The sequence below is a fragment of the Diceros bicornis genome, chromosome 1 (assembly GCF_020826845.1).
Source record: "Diceros bicornis minor isolate mBicDic1 chromosome 1, mDicBic1.mat.cur, whole genome shotgun sequence".
In the NCBI taxonomy this organism is placed as follows: Eukaryota; Metazoa; Chordata; class Mammalia; order Perissodactyla; family Rhinocerotidae; genus Diceros; species Diceros bicornis.
The window spans coordinates 56,855,043-56,876,352 of record NC_080740.1 but is presented as its reverse complement, the minus strand read 5'-3'; the positions used below and the strand labels follow the sequence as shown (position 1 = coordinate 56,876,352).

Here is a 21,310-nt window from a genome sequence, read left to right as displayed (position 1 = left end):
GAGGAGGATTAGCATGGATGTTAGCTCAGGGCTGATCTTCCTCACAGAAAAAAAAAAAAAAAGAAAGAAAACAATAAAAAAAAAAAAGAAAACCACAATGATTGGCATTCTCTAAGGCAGGTGATAGGTCTGATTTGAGATCAAAAGTTTCCTTGTCTAAAAATCGTCCCATTTGCAACAACATGGATGGGCCTGGAGCGTATTATGTTAAGTGAAATAAGCCAGAAAGAGAAAGACAAACACTGTATGATCTCACTCATATGTGGAATATAAACCAACACATGGACAGAGAAAACTGGACTGTGGTTACCCGGGAAGTGGGGGTGGGGGGTGGGCACAAGGGGTGAAGGGAGTCATATATGGGGTGATGGACAAACAAAAATGTACAACCCAAAATTTCACAATGTTAGAAACCATTAAAATATCAATAAAAATCAAAAAAAAAAAAAAAAAAAGCCAGTTTAGGACACTAGAGGAATTTAGTTACCAGCTGGTGGTTAGAGAGAAAGGGGAGAGCATGGGCAAGGAAGGCCAATGGTCCCAAGGTAGGGATTCTGCTTGCAAGTTTCCTTGATGGCAGAGCTCATCATTGGGATGCATAATTACAACTATTAAAATCATTTCCATCCTCTTTATGGGACCCAAACAAAATTTAAAATGCTTGCATAATATTTAACAGTATATTTTGGGCATCAAAGAACTATTTAAAAAGGCACTACTGTGAGAAATAACCAAAGGAACAGATGTTAAACACAGAGGTATAATTTTACTCCCCAGTTAAGGCTTTCTTCAAAAAAAAAAAAAAAAAAAGTTTCCTTGTCTACAGTCTCAGTGGGGTTTTGACTTTTCCCATTTCCCAAATTCTTCCCCACTCCATTTCACATCTCACAAAGACAGCTTTAGGATTTAAGATGCTTGGAAGTAAAGATTTGTGCTATATGAAGATAGGAATAAAATAATATAAAAGTACCAAGAAAGATCGGTTATACTTAAGGGGATGTTTTGAACTGTAGTCTTCAATAATAGCCCCGGCTTTCCTTTCTTAGAGCTCTTTAAGGTGAGTAGGCTTTGTCAGCCTAGTGAGGTACGGCCCTACTTGGCCTGGGTGGCAGTGGAATTGACTGAACAATGTCATTCTCTGGTATTAATCTAGTAGTAGTGATCACCCAGGATTAGAAAAGGACAGAGGGCTCTGAAGCCCAGGCTGAGATAGAACAGAGACAAAAATGACATCTTCCCAGGTTCTAGAGCAGAGAGACTTTTTTCAAGTGAGCGGGAGGGAAGCAGGGCAGCAGCTGGACTGTTTTTTGCAAGGTTCCCAAGTGCTGTTCTCCTGGACTGCCACTTGCATGCCTCACAGCAGAGGGCACTGCTGTATTCTCTAAGCCAGCCACTGGAGCCTGCCACCTCCACTCCTCGCTTGTGTCTGTCTGTCCAGAGGGAAGCTACCTCTCTGGCCTTCTCCCTGAGCCCTTGAGCTCAGAGCTCAGAAAGGCTGGGAGGAAAAGGGAGAGAAAAGCTGCTGCTACACTAGGTGGGAATGGCTGAGGGAAAGATGCTGCTCCTCTGTCCCACCCTCCTCCCACCCCCACAAGCAGGGAGGACACTGCTTGAAGCACCTCCACTTCCAAGTGTGAGGAGGGGTCCCCGACTCATTGCCTTCCCCAGTGGGTCATTTCCTGATAATTCTCCTTAGAAAGGCAGAACCAAGCCCCCACCTGGGAAAAGACTGGTGCACATGTGTTCACATTTCAGTTATTTTAATTAAGTGGAAATTCTGAGTTACAAAACAAAGAACTAGAGCTTAATTAGTTATCTACTTTGTGAAAAATTATATTTGCATAGAGGGCAACATTTTGCCATATAATTTCTTTTAATATTCTCCAACTATATAGGTACCATGTGATTTGACTCATGTTATTTTCGGGAACAATAATAATAGTAGCTAACACTTTTCAGGTGCTTACTACATGCAAGACTTTTTATGAACTCATTTTATATATGTAAACTAATTTTTACAACAATCCTGTGAGGCAGGTAGTCATTTTTATGCATGTTTTACAGATAAAGAAATTGAGGAACAGAGGGATTAAGTAACTTGTTTAAGATCACACAGCTAATTAAGGGCAGAGTTGGGATTTGTGACCAGGAGGTATGGCTCCTTAATGAATTTTGTTGTTACCAAACCCTCATGAATGAACATTGTGCCTTCCTAAGTTAGCACTGTATTAAGTGTTAAATATGTAAGAGCCTCAATTATAGGTACTTGAGAAGTCAGGGCCGTAGGGTTGCTTGGGCTTGGGAAATGAGGCTAAGGGCAGACACTAAGACCCTAGCTCAGAAACCTCGGCACAAGACCATCTAGAGGGTTAGCTCTGCATCGGTGTCCTTGCACCGACTGGTATTTGTTCATCGTGAAGTCAAGTAATAAAGAATGGAAAGCTGTTGGTTTAAAAACTGCTTCTGGTGGTCAATCTCAGCCTAGGACCTGGTTGACCTCTGCTATAGAGAGGGGAGGAGCATTTCCCTTTCCTTATCAGGAGTATAAAGTGGGAGGCATGGAGGATTTTCTTTCCCCATTCAGTTCAGGCAAATGTTAGGGAAACACCAATTCCTTTAAACATATATCTAGGATTGTCAATCTTAATTACCACAGATATTCAGATATGACACAGTCCCTGCCCTCAAGAAACTGACAAGGTAGAAAATGATTCTCTTTGTTCCCATCCCTACAAACATGCTGGCCCACTAGTATATTCAGCAAAAGGAAGAAGTACTATAGCTTCTAGCTCCAAAGCAGTAGGTGGGGTGGTGGGGGCTGGCCAAGTTCACAGAATAATTAACTCCTGCATGCCACCTGGGATGATATCATTTATTCAGTGCTTGGTGTGTGCCAGGCACTATGCTAAACCCTTTACTCAATATATACGTGTTTAATCCTCACAACTGTTATATGAAGTAGATACTATTATTAATTTTACAGATGAATAAACTGAAGCACAGAAAAATTAAGTGACATGCTTAAGGTCACCCAGCATGTGTTGGAAATGGCATTTGAACCCAGGCAGTCTATAAAGCTTGTGCTCTTAACTATTATTCACTATACTGCTAACACTCAGGATTAACTTGGATAGCAGCAGGAACTAAAGCTCAACAGTTAAAGAGGGCTTGATAGAAGGCAGAAAACCAAGATTACAAATGAAAGTGGAGGGCTGGCCCAAAACCAAGATTACAAATGAAAGTGGAGGGCTGGCCCCGTGGCTTAGTGGTTAAGTGCGCACGCTCCACTACTGGTGGCCCGGGTTCGGATCCTGGGCGCGCACCGATGCACCACTTCTCTGGCCATGCTGAGGCCGTATCCCACATACAGCAACTAGAAGGATGTGCAACTATGACAGACAGCTATCTACTGGGGCTTTGGGGGAAATTAAAAAAAAATGAAAGTGGAGTAAGGTACAGGGTCTTTGGACCTTTGAGCCCCAATCAGTGGATTGCAAGGACCCCCCAGGGCAGAGTTTGTGTCTTAATCATTTTTGCACCTGGCACACAGCTGGACCCATAATCAGTCTCAAAAGACATTGAATTGAATGATGGCTGAGTAACATCATCTTTGTAGAAAGGACTGGCTCATTTGTCATTATCATTATCCACAAGGTTCCCAACGGCAATGCTGCTTATCTAGCAGGTGTTGGCAGTCACAGAGGACATGGTTGGTGGGGAGAGGGTGTGCTGGAGGAGCTGTCAATATTAGTCTTGTACTCATATTTATTTGCAGAGGCTTCCTCAACCCTCCTCTAGCCTTAGTTACCATTCCTCATTAAAGGCCCAATGATGTCAGGCTCTCCACTGCAGTAACCCAGACAGAAATATGCTCCAGGCATCTCATTTACTCTCACAATGAGGCTGGCCTCTTACAGGTGGAATTGGGCATTCCTCTCAGCCCATCAGCTTGACCTTGTTCCTGCCTTCCTGGTCCATTCCATGGTGATAGCATTGAGTAGACACTTAGAGTAGGCACCCTGAGCAAACGCCTTTTCCCAACCTACCCTCCTACCCCAAACTTGATTTGGCTTGGTTGCTGAAGGAGGGGGAGAGCACCCCTTGACCACCCCATGTCTTTGTTGAGTTGTAGGTCTCAGCCCTTTCCTAGCATCCCAACCACCCGAAATTGTTACCTTTTGCTTTGTAAATTCTGTTTTGAAACTATTGCCAGAGTGAAGTGGAAAGTGGGGGCTATCAGCTCCCCAACTACACGTTTCCTAGACTGACTGGAGGGGAGGGCTTGGGAAAGGTACATAGACGTAGGGTGGAGCTGGGGGGAAACAGGCCCTGTACAAAAGCTGAGTAGCCAGATGTTCACTTTCCCAGCTCTCCTGTAAGACTGGCAGGGCAGATATAGATTAAAACGAAGCACAAACTCCATTTAAAGTGCATTACAGCTCAGGAACCAGCTCCCCCTGGGCAGGAGACGGGAAGAAAGGGCACAAGAGGCCACATCAGTCTCCTTCCTTATCTAGGGCCACATGTCTCTCTCCTAGCTTTTGTGAAGGGTGATTTACACCCCTGGCTGGAATGACTCTCTTTCTGGGCTGATTACATCGGCAAATGCCCCCCAGAGGCCACAGCAGGATGGCCATATTCAGAAGCAGTAGCCAATAAATCTCAGAGGTTTATATTGAGCTGCTCAGTACCCTCCCTCCTGGCCCTCTGCCAGGCCGGCTGTGGAGGTAAGGAGAGGGCTTGGTTGGAGGGTTAGGGGAAGAAAACCTCCACTTCCTTTCATCACCCTCTTCTCTCTCTCTTTTTAAGTACTGCTTAGTTCTCATTCTTCCAAGTCATTCTGCCTCTATCTTTACCCTGGGAGCAGGTGGGAATCTGCCCTGGGTCCAAAGAACACCCTTACCCTTACTGGTAGAAATCCTGGGTTCTGGGCACAGCCATGTTTCTGTCTAGCTGTTTAATCTTGGTAGAGTAGCTTGCTCTTTGAAACATCATCTGAAAATGAGGAGGCTCCTAAATGTTCTCTCCAGCCACCCTCCTCAGTGATCTTTTCTTTCGTCCAGGGAAATCTCTGCTATTTAGTCTGAGGGAAGTTTAATCCTTTTTCCTCTTTGATGACACTGAAGGGGCTGAATTTTGGAGGAGTCTAGTCTGGCAAAGGTCCTCGGATCTGACTCCAGGTCTGCTCCCAGCAAAGCCATTTCACCTGTCTGGGACCCATCTTTTCAGAATCTCGGGGGTTTATGACAACCACCAAATGTTACCCTTGAAGATACTAATAAGGGGAAATGAAATCATACATGTGCAAATTCTAAAAGAAAAAAAATACTAGAAATGCAAGTGCCCTTGTGCTGGTTTGTTCAAGGTTTGTTACAAGATTTCATTTGTGGCGATCGTTCTTTCTTTTGGTGGTGGTGGTGGGGGTTGGGGTTCCAGAAAGTGAGAAAGAGGCTTTTCTTGTGTGTGAGGAAGATCAGCCCTGAGCTAACATCCATGCCAATCCTCTTGTTTTTGCTGACGAAGACTGGCCCTGGGCTAACATCCGTGCTGGTCTTCCTCCACTTTATATGGGACACCGCCACAGCGGTGAGTCAGTGCGCGCCAGGGATCCCAACCAGGCTGCAAGCAGCGGAGCGCGCACTTAACCGCCAAGCCACGGGGCTGGCACCCAAAAGCAGGCTTTTTTGATAAATATTTGCACCCTTGAGATGGTGAGCCTCCAGCCGCAGCTTCCACAATGTCTTGGGAAGAGTTCCTCCTCTAAGGAAGTTTGCAGCAGACGGCAGGTCAGCGCGATCGGGTAGAGCACTTCCCAGGCGCCTGCCCTCCCCCGCCCCTTTCTCGGTCCAGTAGAAGCAGCAGCGTGCGTCCGTCCGCTTCGGAGTTGGAGGGCGGCGCCCAGGACCCTAGTGGGAGAGTGTCGGCGTCGCGCGCGTGAGGAGGGCCGGGAGGCGCCGGTGGGAGGCGCCGGCGGAGGAGCCCCGCTCGCAGAGCTCCAGCGCCACGAGCGAGGGGAGCGCGGCGCCCGCACAGGCAGAGCGCCCCCGGGGGCGGACACCCGGCGTCCGCACCCCGCTATGGCGCGCCCCCCGAGCCTGCGACCGCCGCCGCCCGTCCTCCTGCTGCTGCTGCTGCTGCTGCTCGGAGCCGGTGAGTGTCGTCTGTGCGTACATGGAGCCCGCTCCGGCCAGGGCGTTAGGGGGAGGGCGATGGGAGCGTGGAGGCGGGGCCCGGGTCATCGCTGCCTTGAGAGGGCTCATACCGCACAGCTGCCTGGTCCCGGGCGTCCCGTCTGTACGAGCCTGGGCAACTGGAGGAGGAAGCCCAGGTTGCCAGGAAGGGGCTGGGTTCCATGCCTAGTACATTAACTGTTGTAGATTGAGTGCTGGCAATGGTCAGGGCACCCAAGCATGTCCTCGCCCTCGGTGTCCCCTCTTCTGTCTTGAGGTGCGTCTACACGCTCGGTGTCCCCTCTTCTGTCTTGAGGTGCGTCTACACAGTCACGGAACAACCGCAGCCAGGCCACTATGAGGACAGCATGTTTAGGAGGCAGGGAGAATCAGAAGCAGGACTGCCCTTTGCTCGACATGGGCTTCAACTCTTCCACCTCCTGTAAGGACTGGGGAAGTGGACACTAGGTACCGATGAAGAAAGAGAAGTTTTTTGGTAGAACTGACTTGTCACAAATTAGGGTTGTAAACTGCTCCCCAGAACTTGCCAACATCATTATTTGGTTGTATTGTGAGAATATTGCTCACCACCGACAAACCTCTTCTTCAGGTATCGGGCTCCTGCCCAGAGCCTGACTGGAGGGAATCCTGAGGCAGTGACCACACATCGACCCTGTGACCTCTGTCCACAAGGTAGTAGTACAGAAATGCAATCTTGACTGTGAGACAGATACGGAAGAAAGGAGGGAAAGGACTGGTCTGTGCAGACTGACTTCATCACTAAATCAGGGCAGCAAGACATCATTGATCTGATTTGACTGCCCAGGAAATGTCACTAACCCTAATGGTATGGCTGCATGTCAGGATCAGGGGTAAACATTAAACACCTTCCTCCAATTTAGACACCTTAATCAATTTAGGGGAACAAGCTCCACCCTGTTATGATGAAATTTAACATGGCCCCCACCTTCTTTTGTGGAGCTGCAATGCCTCTAAATCCATGGCTGCTCAAACTTGGTGAACTATCAGCTAACAAATTAGAGAGGTTTACTTTTGAAAATTGTTATGGCTCAATATTTAGTCCAGTTAAAGCAATGAGACGTGGACCTGCTACATTTTTTTCAGCAAGCACTCATTTGGTGCCTACCAGAAGTAACGTTGTAAACATTTAGTGTTTCTCAAACTGTTTAAATCCATGTCCCCCTTTTGGTAAGGATAATCTCAAACCTTCCTTAAATATTTTTTGAAATTTCAAAAGCTTTCTTTTTCATCTTCCACATATAAAATAATCAAATATGCTTTTGTGAACCACTCATTCCCTTTGGAAATTCTGATATACCCCCAAAAGTGTCCTAACTTCTCTCTTCCCTATTCCCTCTGTTGAGAAACTCTGGTTTAATCCCATCTCCTCATCTTACGTTTGGGAAACTAAGGTCCAGAAAAATGAAGTAAATTGTCCTAGGCAGAGCTGGGACTAAGGTGAGGTGAGAGAAGGGGGTGCCAAAAAACTCAGTAGTCAAGGTAAAGAATATTTTAATGCAATATTTTTAAAAATCAAAATTAATGACCAAAAAAATCCATGATGAGCAAAATATCAAAATTTTAAAGGAAAAGAGTAACGATGCTATGCTGAGGCACTTTGGAACTGAAGCAAAAGGAAAAATCAGTACTGCCAGTCCTGTATTTATGCATTGAATATGGCACTGATTCTCAAACTTTAGGGTACATCATACTCTCCAGCGAACTTGCTAAAATCAGATTCACAGGCTTTATCACCAGAGATTCTGGTTCAGTAGTTCTGGGACAGGGCTCAGAAATCTGCGTTTTAATAAGTAACCTAATTGATTATCATGTGATTAGAAGAGGAAGTTGGACTAACTAAACTCTGAGGCCCCTCCTAATTTTGGGACTCTAATTGTAAGTAGAAGGAAGGGGCCCAGAGAAGGTACAGAGGTGACTCACAGAATGTCTCTGTTATCTGATTATTTCTTAAATAGTAGGAGCTTACAAAGAAGAGACACTGTTCTGGGCACTGGCGACAGAGTAGTAAGACAGACATGGAAGTCTAGAGGGGAGATAATCAATAAAAAATCAAGTAAAAAAATAACAAGTGGTGATAAGTGCTATGCAGAGAATTAGAGTAATAATGTCTTAGAGTAGCTAGGGGGCTGTTTTACATTGGTTGGTTGGGGATGGCCTTTCTGAGATGACATTTAAGCTGCAAACTGAATTATCAGAAGTGGCCAGCCATGTGAAGATTGGGGGAAAGAGCATTCCAACGCAGAAAGAAAGGCTAGGGCAAAAGCCCTAAGGTGATGTCTTGTTCATGCTTGTCTTGTTCAATGGCAACCAGAAAGAAGGCCAGTGTGGAATGTGGGAAATGGGAGACAAAGAGAGGGGCTAGGAGGTGAGGTTAGAGAGGTAGGCAGGGACCAGGTCTTACAAGGCTTGGTAAACCAGGGTATCTAAACTAGATCTTAACCTAAGTGCAATGGAAGCTGTTGGAGGGATTTAAGCAGAGAAATGAGATGATCTGATTTACAGTTTTTAAGAGATGATCCCATATAATGCCAATCAGCATTAGAATTATGTTATTTTCACACAATGGAATGCTATATAGCAACAAAAATAAGTTACTTACAACTGTACTTAACAGTGTGGGTGAATTTCACCCACATAATATTGATTAGTAAACAAAATATTCATCAAAAGAAGTCAAGACACCAGAAGCGCATGTTGTATGATTGAAAAACAGGCAAAACTAATCTCTAACATTAGAAATCAAAATACTGGTTTCCTTGGGGCGATGGTGACTGGCAGAGGGCTTCTGGGGTGCTGGTGATGTTCTGATCCTTTATCGGGGGGGGGGGGTGGTCTGGTTACACAGGTGTGTTCGCTTTGAAAATCACTGAATTGTACTTTTTTATTTATTTTTTTTTTTTGGTGAGGGAGATTGGCCATGAGCTAACATCTGTGCCCATCTTCCTCCATTTTACTTATGGGATGCCGCCACAGCATGGCTTGATGAGCGGTGCGTAGGTCCACACATGGGATCTGAAACTGCAAACCCCAGGCTGCTGAAGCAGAGCGTGCAAACTTAACCACTACACGACTGGGCTGGCCCCTGAACTGTACATTTTTGATTTTGTATTTTTCTGTATATTATACTTCAATAAGAAATTTATTACCAAACACGATATACAGATGGCTAACAAGCAAATGAAAATATGCTGAGCATCATTAGTTATTAGGGAGATGAAAATGAAAACCACAATGAGATACCACTTCACACCCATGAGGATGGCTATAAAAAAAAAGAAAACAAAAAAACCCCCCAAAAATAGCAAGAGTATGGAGAAAATAGCAAGTATATGGAGAAATTTGAACCCTAGTACATTGCTAGTAGGAATGTAAAATGGTGCAGCCTCTGTGGAAAACAATTTCGCTGTTCCTCAAAAAGTTAAATGTTGAATTACCATATGACCCAGCAATTCCACTCCTAGGTATACACGCAAAAGAATTGAATACAAGTATTCAAGCAAATACTTGTACATGAATGTTCACAGCAGCACTGTTCACAATAACCGAAAGGTGGAAACAACCCAAATGTCCATCAACTCATATATGGATAAACAAAATGGAGTACATCCATACAATGAAATATTATTCATCCATAAAAAAGAATGAAGTACTGATGCAATGCTACAATGTGGATGAACCTGGAAAACAGTGTGTTAGATGAAAGAAACCAGATATAAAAGATCACATATTTTATGATTCCATTTACATGAAATATCTGGAATAGGTAAATCTGTAGAGACAGAAAGCAGATTAGTGGTTGCCAGAGACCAGGGGGAAGGGAGAATGGGGAATGACTATTTAATGGGTACAGGTTTCCTTTTGGGGGTGATGAAAATGTATTGGAATTAGATAGAAGTGATGGTTCTCCAACATTGTGCATGTACTAAATGCCATTTAATTGTACTTTTTAAGATGGTTAATTTTATGTTGCATGAATTTCTAAAACATTTTAGAAATGTTTTCCAACCTAAAAAAACTTATTAAAAAAGATGGCTGCAACAACGACAACAAAATACTAATTATGTGAGGTGAAAGATATGTTAACTAATCTTATTGTGGTAATAATTTCACAATATATATGTGTATCAAATCATCACATTGTACACCTAAAACTTACACAATGTTATATGTCAATTATATCTCAATGAAGCTGGGAAAAAAAGATGGCTGAATGTTATGGGAGAATGAATTTGGAAGATGGAATCAGGGAGACCAATAAGGAGTCTTGACAGTAGTTCAGACAAGAGTTGATGGTGGTTCGAGCTAAGGAGGTAGTGATAGATGTGGAGAGAAGTAGACTGATTTCAGATATTGGAGTGGAGTTGATAGTGCATAGTGGAGTTGACAGAACTTGTTGGATTGAACATAGGATGTAAAGGAAAGAATTAAGAGTCACTCCTAGATGTTTTGCCTTGAAAAACTGGGGGAACGATGATGTTCTGTTACCCCTTAGAGCGACCCTAAATCTTAGGATACAGGGCCTTCCTCCAGGGCTGAGCTATAACTAACCTTGGTATTCCTGAGTGACAGAATCAGCAAAAGCTCCCCACCCCAAGCGCAACCAGTTCCCACCGTAAGGTATTTTTAAGTGACTTTTAATGGAAGACTCAGAGTTGTTGCTGACTCTCATTTAGCACCCCCAGGCACATTCTCAACTCTCTGGTTATGATGCTAGCCCTGCCCATGGCATAGCTCTGCCCAGGGTGCCCTTCTCTGTGCCTGGCAGGGTCATCAGGCTCAGCTTCAAGCAACTGTTCCCCTCCCCTTTCCAGGAGGCTGAGTAGCCTCTCTTCAAACTTCCATCTCTTCTTGGGCCTGATGTGTTCTGTCCAGTGTCACAGCTGCAGACTCTCCACTCCTGCTGGACTTCTTTCTCCCCACTTATTCCTAAAGGCCTTTGTGCTATCCCAAGACTTTCCTGCCCAGAGTTTCATCTGGAGCCCCCCACCCTACCTTACAACTTGGTTTTCCCAGACGGCTCCTCTGACCTTATGTGAGCCTTACCTGGTCTCTCTTTCCCCACAGGGGATCCCCTCCCCAAAGAGGGCCGGCTCGTGAACAGCTGTATCCAGGCCAGGAGGAAGTGCCAGGCTGATCCCACTTGCAATGCTACCTACCAGCACCTGAATTCCTGCATTTCTAGTATAAGCACCCCATCACCCGCAGAGGAGCCTTCGGTCCTTGCAAACTGCGTGGAGGCCGCACAGCACCTCAGGAATAGCTCTCTGATGAGCTGCACATGCCACCGGCGTATGAAGAACCAAGCTGCCTGCCTGGACATCTACTGGACCGTTCACCCTGCCCGCAGCCTTGGTGAGGCCCCCATCCTAGAGTGGCCTAAGCTAGGGGAGATGGCTCTTGGGGGTTGTTTTTCAATCCTGCAGGATATGGGTCACATGGTAGATTCTGACAGGGATGATAATGAAGCTCTGCATTTGACATCAGTGAGAAGTGGAGGGGGGAATTGGCAGTATCCTTTTGGGACCCTACAACACTGCCCTCCCTTCTTCCTACTTCCCTCTTTCTTACCTGGCAACATGTAGCTGTCTCTTGGCAGAGCTCTGAACCAGGCTGAAGCCCAACCTAAGCTCAGGGGAGCTCCTAGAACAGAAGGGTATGGAAAGGAAGTGGAGGAAAATGGTCTTAACCCATAAACAGGTTCCAAGTACAATGTAATTCATAAGTTCAGAGAGACTGGGAGGCAGCATCAGCATCCTGGTCCAGTCTTTAACAGAAAGGATACTCATTAACCAAACAGGAGATAGTCAGAGAGGGGAGGCACTGGAGAGCCAAAGAGAAGAGCTTCCTCTAACTCTTTCCAGAGACCCCTCTCTGTATTAGTCAGCTTTTACTGAACTATGCTGCAATAACAAAACAGTGACTTGCAAAACAAAGGTTTAGTTCTTGCTTATGTTCCGTGTTGGCTGTTTCATGTGTCCTCTTCATTCTGGGATCCAGGCTTAAGGTACAGCCTCTATCTGGGATGTTCCCTTCTCATGGCAGAGGGAAATGAGCAATGGCTCATGAGCATGTGATAGCTTTAAAAGCTTCTGCTCAGATGTTAGATGAAATACTTCTGCTCACATTTCATTGACAAAGCAAATCACATGGCCAAGCCTGACATCACTGGGGAGGGGAAGTATACTGCTCCCACAAGGAGACATTGAAAATCACATGGCAATAAGTGAGGATGTATACTCTTACAGGGAGGGCAAAATGATTGGAAACAATAATACAATCTACCATAGTCCACCACTTGGTCAAAACATTCATTTTCTTGCCTTCCTCAAGCAAAATATATCTACCCACTTTCCAAGGAAGATGCCCTAACAGTTCTGTCTGAACATGACATCAGGCTTCAAGTCTAGGATCTCATGATAATTTTTATATCAGGTCTGGATGTGGCTCCTCTTCGTCTAGAAACCTATGGACTAAAAAAGACAGTCATCTGCCTATCATACATACTCAATATACAGTAATGGAACAGGGACAGGAGAACCACAGCAAACACTCTCAGTTAGAAAGGGGAGGAATGGGAGACACACAGCAGACATTGATTCATAGCAATTCCGAAGTCTTGCTACACCAATGTTGCAAGGGCCATCTTCCCTGGGAGTAAGAGATTGCTCTTTAATAAGGCTCTTCCATGGGAGAGTTACTCTATCCATTGTTCTCCAGGGCTCTTGGCCCAGCCCTCTGGGAGGTCCTTCCTTTTCTGTTATTTTCTTTGGCGGCATCTGAAAAGGGCGTTGGAGATACAACCTCCTTGGGGACTAAGCAGCATTCTCAGCTTGCTTGCTACCCGTGTTGGGGTATTTTAAGTCTCAAATAGTCACAATCTCTTTTAATCCAGGCTGGTGGCTCTTAGCAGTACAACTCCCTTAAAACTTAATTGCTTTTTATATCTTTGATTTCTGTCACCTGATGTGCCAGTAGCCTTTCCTGTAATCCTTTTCAAGACATGCATCTGTTTCTAGACCTAATTAGGAGTACCTTGTCCTTATCAGGCTTCTGTGGGAGAGCCACTACCTTAGTCTTTTTTTCCCTGAGCACATTTGTCCAACTGGCAGGATCTGTTGGATACCATCGTAATCAATGAGAGCTCTCCACAAAGGGCATGATAGCCACATACTTGAATTGGTCTTTGCCCTGAGGCTGAGTTGTAATTGACCTTATTACTCAAAGCATTTTTCACTTTTATCTTTTACCATTTGAATATGAGAAGCAGTTACATTTCTTAATCCTGCAAGTCCTAGAATTTCTGGATTCTGTCTTTTCTCTTTCCTCCCTATTTGCAAACTGGCCAATTCTTCTCTGAGCTTCTATCTTTCTTGTAGTACCTTGCCAAATGCAGCCAATAGCAATCAAGACATACTAATAACCTTTTGCTTCTCAACTTCTTTCCCTTGAAGTACAAGCTCATTCAGTGCATCATCTTCCTTCCAAGTTACTGCAGGCAACAAGTGCCACTGCATAATGGGAGCTGCTATCTTTCCAGCCCCTAGTAACAGCTTATTCACCATCCACTGTCCAATCCCAAAGCTGATACCACACATTTTAGACTTTTTTTTTGGAACTGCAGCCCTCCACTTCTAGATACCAATTGCATTTTTCATAAGAATTTGCTAGGTTATGCTGCAGTAACAACTGACTAACCCCCAAATCTCTGGCTTTCAACAACAAAAATGTATTTCTTGCTCATGTTACACATCTGCTGCAGGCTTCCATGAGTTGGTTTTGTCTTTACTCTGTCTTATTCATTTGGGGATCCAGACTGGTAGAGGGAAGAGAGCAACAGCAGAACCATGTGATCATTCGTAAAGGTTCTGCTCAGATGTGATTTACATCACTTCAGCTCACAATCCACAGGCCAAAGCAAGTCACATGGCCCAGCCAGACAGTGGGGTGGGGAAGTATACTCCTCTCACAGGGGGCCTGCAAGTCACATGGCAACAGATGGGGCTGTATAATCCTCCCACAGGGTGAGCAGCAAATAAGTGGAAACAGTAAAATGATTTACCACACTCCTTGTTCCCTGCTTTCCACTCTTTATCCTAATTGCTTCTCAGAACTTCCCCTGGATCCTCTCACCTTCCCTCTTTTCCCTTGGGAACTCCAGGGCTTTCCAAGTATCCAAACCATCCTCTCCAGTTTGCCTGACATCATCCATATTCCTTCCCTCCTCAAGATGCATTCACAAAGGCTTATTGGGTGACAAACCTGCAAGCTCACCTCTCTCTCTTCCGACAGGATTTATTAACCAACGTTTATTGAGCGCCTACCATGTGTATGAACTATGTGGTGATTTTATAAGACCTAGTAAGTCTCCCTAAGGAGCCCACAGCCCCATGGGGATGACTGAGAGAGATGTGTTTCCTTTGAGATCATCGTCTCTTCCTCCTCTGCTTTTCTCAGTCAGGTTCAATTCAGGACCTGGCCTCACTCCCATCTCCTCGGCGTGCAATACCTCTCCATAGGCAAATGGTCAGCTCTGGAATGGAGTCCAGTCCCTTCCCCAACAGCAAGAGAAAACAAGACAGAGCCCCCTTGCCTGCTTATGTACCCGCAGGCAATATGTCTAGGAGTTAGGAGTGGAAACTCTGCAATCAGATAGTCTAGGTTTCCATTTCTTATTAGCTTATGTGAGCCTGAGCAAGTAACTTAACCATTTTCATCCTCAGTTTCTTCTTAACTACCCAAAGGCTTCTAGGAGGATTAAATGAGACTAAAAAATATATATATATATATATTTTTTTTTTTCCCACTTTTACCATAGTGCCCAGCACACTGTGCTCAACAAATGTGGCTTTATTATTCTTATCATTAAACCCAGTTTATTCATCGATCCCAGCCTGTACCTTTTTGGCCCTCTTTTTCTCTCACCTCTGCAGAGCTTGCAGCTGGTTAGGTAGAGACTGCCTTTTCCTTTTCTCCACAGGGCTTTGAGGTCTGACTCAGCAGCCTCAGCCCCTCCTACTCCTGCTCCCAGCCCGGTCCTCAGGATTCTGGTGCTCCCCACCTTGTCTCTAGGTGACTATGAGCTGGATGTCTCCCCCTATGAAGACACAGTGACCAGAAAACCCTGGAAAATGAATATCAGCAAACTGAACATGCTCAAACCAGGTGTGGAGGGCAAGCCGATGCTGGGATGTGGGGTCTGGGCCTGGACCCTGAGAGAAGGGTGGCTGGTGGGGGACCAAGTTGGGGGTGTTGTAGGGGAAGAGTACTCACCTGCCAAGTAACTAAAGAAGCATTGTGTCAGCGTGGGAGTCTGAGCCATGGGGCATGGTCTGGTCTCACAAGACTCAACGAAGAGCAATAGAATTAGGGAGGCATTCGAAGAGAGTCCCTTAGGGCTCCCTGGTTCCAAAAGACGGGTCTCTACAAAGGGTTTGGTGGGAGTGGCAGCGGTCCCAGAAAAAGTGTGCTGTAATGGAGTATTTATCCTCATTTGAGGCAGCCAGGAAAGTACTTTTTGTCCCTGAAGACTAGGAAATTGCTTGTTTTCAACCATTGTAATGGGATGGGCGAGGTGTTGGGCAGGGAAAATGGGGAGAGAGAGTATGAATCCTTAGGGGTGACTCAGGGTGGGGAGCCATCTGTCTGGCAAGGACTATGATGCATGTTTTTCAGGAAAGTGAAGCTGTTGCATTAATTGGAAAGGAACACACACGTGCACTCTCTTTTTGAGAAAGATGTGTTTTGTTGTACAGTCAGTTCTATATATTAGAATTAGAATTTTGAGATAAAAGCATAAAGATTTATACATAACAAACTCTTAGTTGCAAGGAATCTGGGAATAACCTGTTCCAGTTACTCCATTGTTCTGACTGCTGGAATATTCTGTTAATAGAAATATCACCATAATTTCTCAAGACTCAGAGAATGGGTAACTTTTATGCAAGCATCAATCAATGAAAGACAGGCAAGTGATATTAAAACTGAGCAGAATAGATAAATGCAAAACAAAAAAAAAATCCTAAATAGAATTTGGTTGCATCTGCTTGGACAGTTCAGAAAGTCCTTTAGAATGTTGTAGGGCCTCTAGGTTATGAGTTCCACCATGAGATCTCACTCACTGCACAGGATTGAGGAAGGAGTTTGGGTTAGTTGAGCTTTCTGGCTGCTTGAATCCTAGAAAAATGAGTGTTAGATGTTTTTTCTTTTTTTGCCTAGTGAAGCTGAGGAGTAGGATGGGGGGATGGGGGAGGCTCACGAATACCAGATATAGTTTGTGGATAGAGGGAAAGCCCTGGATTAGAGTGGCTGTATGAGGTAGTCCTCCCTTTCCTCCTACGCCCACTACCGTATTGTTAAATGACAGGGTTGCGGGGGTTCCTTGGGGTGCTGGGCTGCAGGTTTGCAGAGAGGACTGGTGTCTTGGTGCCCCTCTCCCCCCAGACTCGGACCTCTGCCTCAAGTTCGCCATGCTGTGCACTCTTAATGACAAGTGTGACCGGCTGCGCAAGGCCTACGGGGAGGCGTGCTCAGGGTCCCGCTGCCAGCGCTACACCTGCCTCGCGCAGCTCCGCGCCTTTTTCGAGAAGGCGTCGGAGCCCCACGCACAGGGCCTGCTGCTGTGCCCGTGCGCGCCCGCCGACCAGGGCTGCGGGCAGCGCCGGCGAAACACCATAGCCCCCAGCTGCGCACTGCCGTCTGGGGCCCCCAACTGCCTGGAGCTGCGGCGCCTCTGCCTCTCCGACCCACTGTGCAGGTGCGGGTGCGGGGGGCTGGCAGGGTGGGCCAGGGCGCTGTGTGCACTGCTCCCTCCGGGCCGTCTGCCTGTGCAGGGCTGGGTCTGACCTCCCTGGGACCCTGGACGGACTTCCCCACATAGCTACCTTCTATATTTTCTGAAACTCTTTTCTCAAAAAGAATATATTTTTTTCTTTGTATAAAAACTTCAGAAAATATAAAAATTCACTCAAAATCCATCACCTGAAGGTAATCTACCATACTTGTGGGAGCGTTTCCTTCCAGTCTTTTTCGTATACAGATAAACAAAATTTGACATTATGAGAATATGTTTGTATCTTGCTTTTTTTCACTTACGTTACATATCTCCTGAGCATTTTCTCGGGTAGGCAGTATGGGATAGTGGTGAAGACAGGGTTGGAAGTCCGACAGCCATGAATTTAAATCCTGGGTCTGTGTGACCTTGAGCCCATCCTTTAACCTAAAATTCCGTCACTTAACCTAAGATTCCACTTAATCCTCTGTAAAAACTGGATGATAATGCAGACCTTATGGGATTCTGGCGAGAGTTAAATTACATGCTTTATGTAGAGTGCTTAGCTTACTGGTGCATATTAAGTGCTTGATAAATGGTGGTGTTTATGTTGTCATTTACTGTCCTTTGACAACTTGACTTTTAAGTGCCCTCACCATATTCCATTTTATTGATGCCCCATACTTTATTTAATTATTCCTCTATTGTTGGATATTTAGGGTGCTTTCTTTATTGCTATAAATAATGCTGCAGTAAGTACCACTCTTGTTCATTAATCTTTGTGCACAAATCTAATTATTACTTAGGAGGTGTTGCTACAAGTGCCATTACCAAATCAAGGGACATGAAGATTTTTAAGGTGTTTGATACATACTCTCCAGAAAAATTCTGATCTGGCTTTCCTCTGCCTTCTCGGGACAAAACACTCACCAAATTGAACTTATCATCCATTCAAGTGACATTTGTTGACAGTGGGAGTCTCACCAATCTTGTTTTGCGACCTGGTTCTACTACTTACTTCTCTGTAACCTTGGGCAATGCTTAACCTCTGAGTCCCCCTTTCCTCTTCTGTAAAATATTACATAGTCAGAGCTCTCAATAATTATAATACTAATACTTGCTGAGTACTTGCTATGGGCTAGGTACTGTTTTAAGTACTTAACATGTATTAATCATCTAAACATCACAAGAACCCTATAAGATAGATGCTGTTTTTTTTTTTCTCATCCTTAGTTTACAAGTGAAGAAATCACAACAGAGAAAGGTTAAATAACTTGCTCGAGTTCACCCAAGTAGTAAGTCAGGTTTGTTAATGAGGTTTGGAGTGAAGGAAGTCTGAGCCAGAGTCTGTGTTCCTAACCATTCTGCTCTACTGCCTGTTATGGTGCTGGTAGCTCTTACTATTACGTAACAAGTGCTCGGCTAGGTGACTAAGATATTTTTCCTTCCTTCAAGGAGTTTGCCATTGAGTGGGGATGACAGAGGAGTAAATCACCAATCTAACACAAAGCAAAATGTAAGGAAAACTGCAGAAATATATATAGAAAAACATACTCATAATTCCATCACCCAAAGATAACCAACTTTACCTATTGTAGGATGAGTGTTAATGATAACAATAGGGGTTGGCTCGGTGGCGTGGTGGTGAAATTCACACGCTCTGCTTCGTTGGCCCCGGGGGTGCCGGCCCGGATCCTGGGCATGGACCTATGCACCACTCGTCAAGCCATGCTGTGGCACCACCCCTTATATAAAATAGAGGAGGATGGGCACTGATGTTAGCTCAGGGCTAATCTTCCTCAGCAAAAAACAAACAAACAAAAACAAAACCAATATCTAACATTTATTAAACATTTAATAAGTACAAGCACTGTGCTAAATGCTGTACATGCATTCTCTTATTTCATTCTCACAAAAATCCACAAGGTAGTGCTGTTTTTGTCTCTATTTACAGTCGAGGAAACTGAGGTTAAAGTAGCTGCTGAGATCTCATAACTAGAGATTGTAGAGCCCAAATTCAGAGTGGTGTGCTGTGGGGACTGATAGTGCATTTAATTGTGACAGGAGCAGGCTTCACCAAGAAGGAAGCCCTAGGCCAGGCTCTGAAGGCAGAGGAGGGTTTGGCATGAAGATGGGCATGTCAACTAAAGGGGCAGCAAGGGTGAAGGCTGCAGGCCTGACCCTCAGTGGGGACTCTTGAAATTTCCCTTTTTCCAGATCACGCTTGGCGGATTTTCAAACCCACTGCCATCCCATAGACATCCTAGGGACGTGTGCAACAGAGCAGTCCAGATGTCTGCGAGCATACACGGGGCTGATTGGTGAGGCTGGGGAGCATGTGTAAGGAGCCCACAGGTTGGCTATCCCTGGGGGTGAGAATGCTCTGGAGACTGAACCCAGATGAAGTGGTCCTGAGGCAGGTGGGAACGGGTGGGAGCTGAAGTTGGGGTTGGCATAGGCCCTGACAATCCTCTCTCCACCCCACAGGGACTTCCATGACTCCCAACTTTGTCAGCAATGTCAACACCAGTGTTGCCTTAAGCTGCACCTGCCGAGGCAGTGGCAACCTGCAGGAGGAGTGTGAGCGGCTGGAAGGGTCCTTCTCTCAGAACCCCTGCCTCAGTGAGTGCACTCCACCTCCTCTCAGCCGCTGTGACCGGGTCAGCTGAACCCAGGGAGAGGAACAGGGTCAGCTCTGTGGTCCACACTGCTTCCATCCATCTCCTGCAGAGCAGCTCCCTCCTCAGCATAGGCTTACATCCCCCTGCCTGCGCCTTTCTTCCTTCTCCCACTCCCTGAGTGACCCCAAGCTGCCTATTCAACCTGTGCGGGCCCCAAGGACACTATTCAGCTCAAAGAATAAGCAAGCAAAATGAGACAATATCCCATTCCCAGCTGCTGCCTGCTTACCCTCCTATGTCCCAGGGTTCCTGAGGCATTACCTTCCCTTCCTTGGGAGCCTGAGAAATCTCCAACAATTGCCCACTTCCAATCTACTTTCTCTCTTCTCCTCAGTGGAGGCCATTGCAGCTAAGATGCGTTTTCACAGCCGACTCTTCTCCCAGGACTGGGCAGACTCTACCTTTTCCATGATGGAACGCCAGGTAAGGCACCCTCTGTTCCACCCTCATACCTTTACCGGACTAGCTGGGGGAAACTCAGACAAGGGGATGGAGGGGGTGACCTCCTTGTGGTCATGAATACTATAGACCTCTAATGGACACCTCAGGGGATGGGGATAGGCCTTGCCCGAGGCTGAGATGGTTAAGGGGGTAGAGCTGACTCCATTCCATTTCTTCCACAGAATAAAAACCTTGCTCTGAGGCCACAGCCCTGGGTGCCCTCTCTTTTCTCCAGCCCACTTACCTTGATTCTGCTCCCGAGCCTCTGGTAACTGGACTTTCCTGGGGGCCCTCTTCCCCTCTTCTCCACCCAGCCTGACCTGCAGACTACAAGGGGTAAGGCAAGGAGAGCATCAGGAAAGAGGCGCAGTAAACAACGTGGCAACCCTGACCCCACCCAGCACGTCCAGTCAACTCCAGATGAGGCCACAGTAGAAGCTCACTGGCTGAGTTCTCATTCCCCCCACTTCTGACTCAGGCTGCCCCTCCTTGGGACTTGGTGACCACAGTTTAGTCATATCTGCTGGTGGTGACCAGCTCTACCAAGCTGTCTCCTGATCCCTTCCTCCTGCCCACCAGGATCACCGAGGCTTTAACAAATCAGTTATTCTCTATTGCATTCTCCAGGTAGGCAGGGCTGGGTGTTCTGAGGCAGCCTAGAAAGACATTCCCCATTGTGAGGAAGGCTGGAGCAAGACTCCTGCCCCCTTGTCTCCTCCTCTGAATGGGGGATGGGAACCTGCTGCCTGTCCTGCCCTGGGAATCTGCAAAGCATTTGAGCATCAAGAGCCGGAACATTTGGGCCTTGCTTTCTTCTCGCTACTGTCCCAAAGTACCGCCCCCCCCCCCAGCTTCTTGGATCATGATTAGACATTTTGACTTAAAACTTTGCTTTTTTCACATTTTCTCACATTGTTAATTTATATAGAATTAGAGGTGTTACAGACAGAAGAGCACAGGCCAGGTGATCAGGAGACACAGCAACCCTGCTGCCAACTGCTGTGTGACCTTGGGCAAGTCTCTCAGCCTCTCTGTGTACTTGACATGGAGATGGACGGAAAAATAGCTTAGGTGAGGCTATGGACCTGGTTTCTGTCCCAGCTCCAGCCATTTCTGGGATACTGCCTGGGATCTGCCACAGCAGCTGAGAGGGGAGTGTCCTTAGTCAACCTCAGCATGTATTGAGCACCTCCTTGTGTTATTGGTCT

At 45.9% G+C, this 21,310-nt stretch overlaps 1 protein-coding gene across 1 annotated transcript; it reads left to right on the top strand.

Annotated features, from left to right (window-relative positions):
- The first annotated feature begins 5,887 nt into the window (after positions 1–5,887).
- GFRA3 (GDNF family receptor alpha 3) lies at positions 5,888–20,438 on the top strand. Its single transcript, XM_058541313.1, has 8 exons — positions 5,888–6,150; positions 11,250–11,564; positions 15,282–15,374; positions 16,653–16,965; positions 19,198–19,301; positions 19,468–19,602; positions 19,996–20,084; positions 20,285–20,438. Exons 1-8 carry the CDS (start codon positions 6,078–6,080, stop codon positions 20,372–20,374), a joined length of 1,212 nt encoding a protein of 403 aa, XP_058397296.1. The 5' UTR covers positions 5,888–6,077; the 3' UTR covers positions 20,375–20,438.
- Positions 20,439–21,310: the final 872 nt, after the last annotated feature.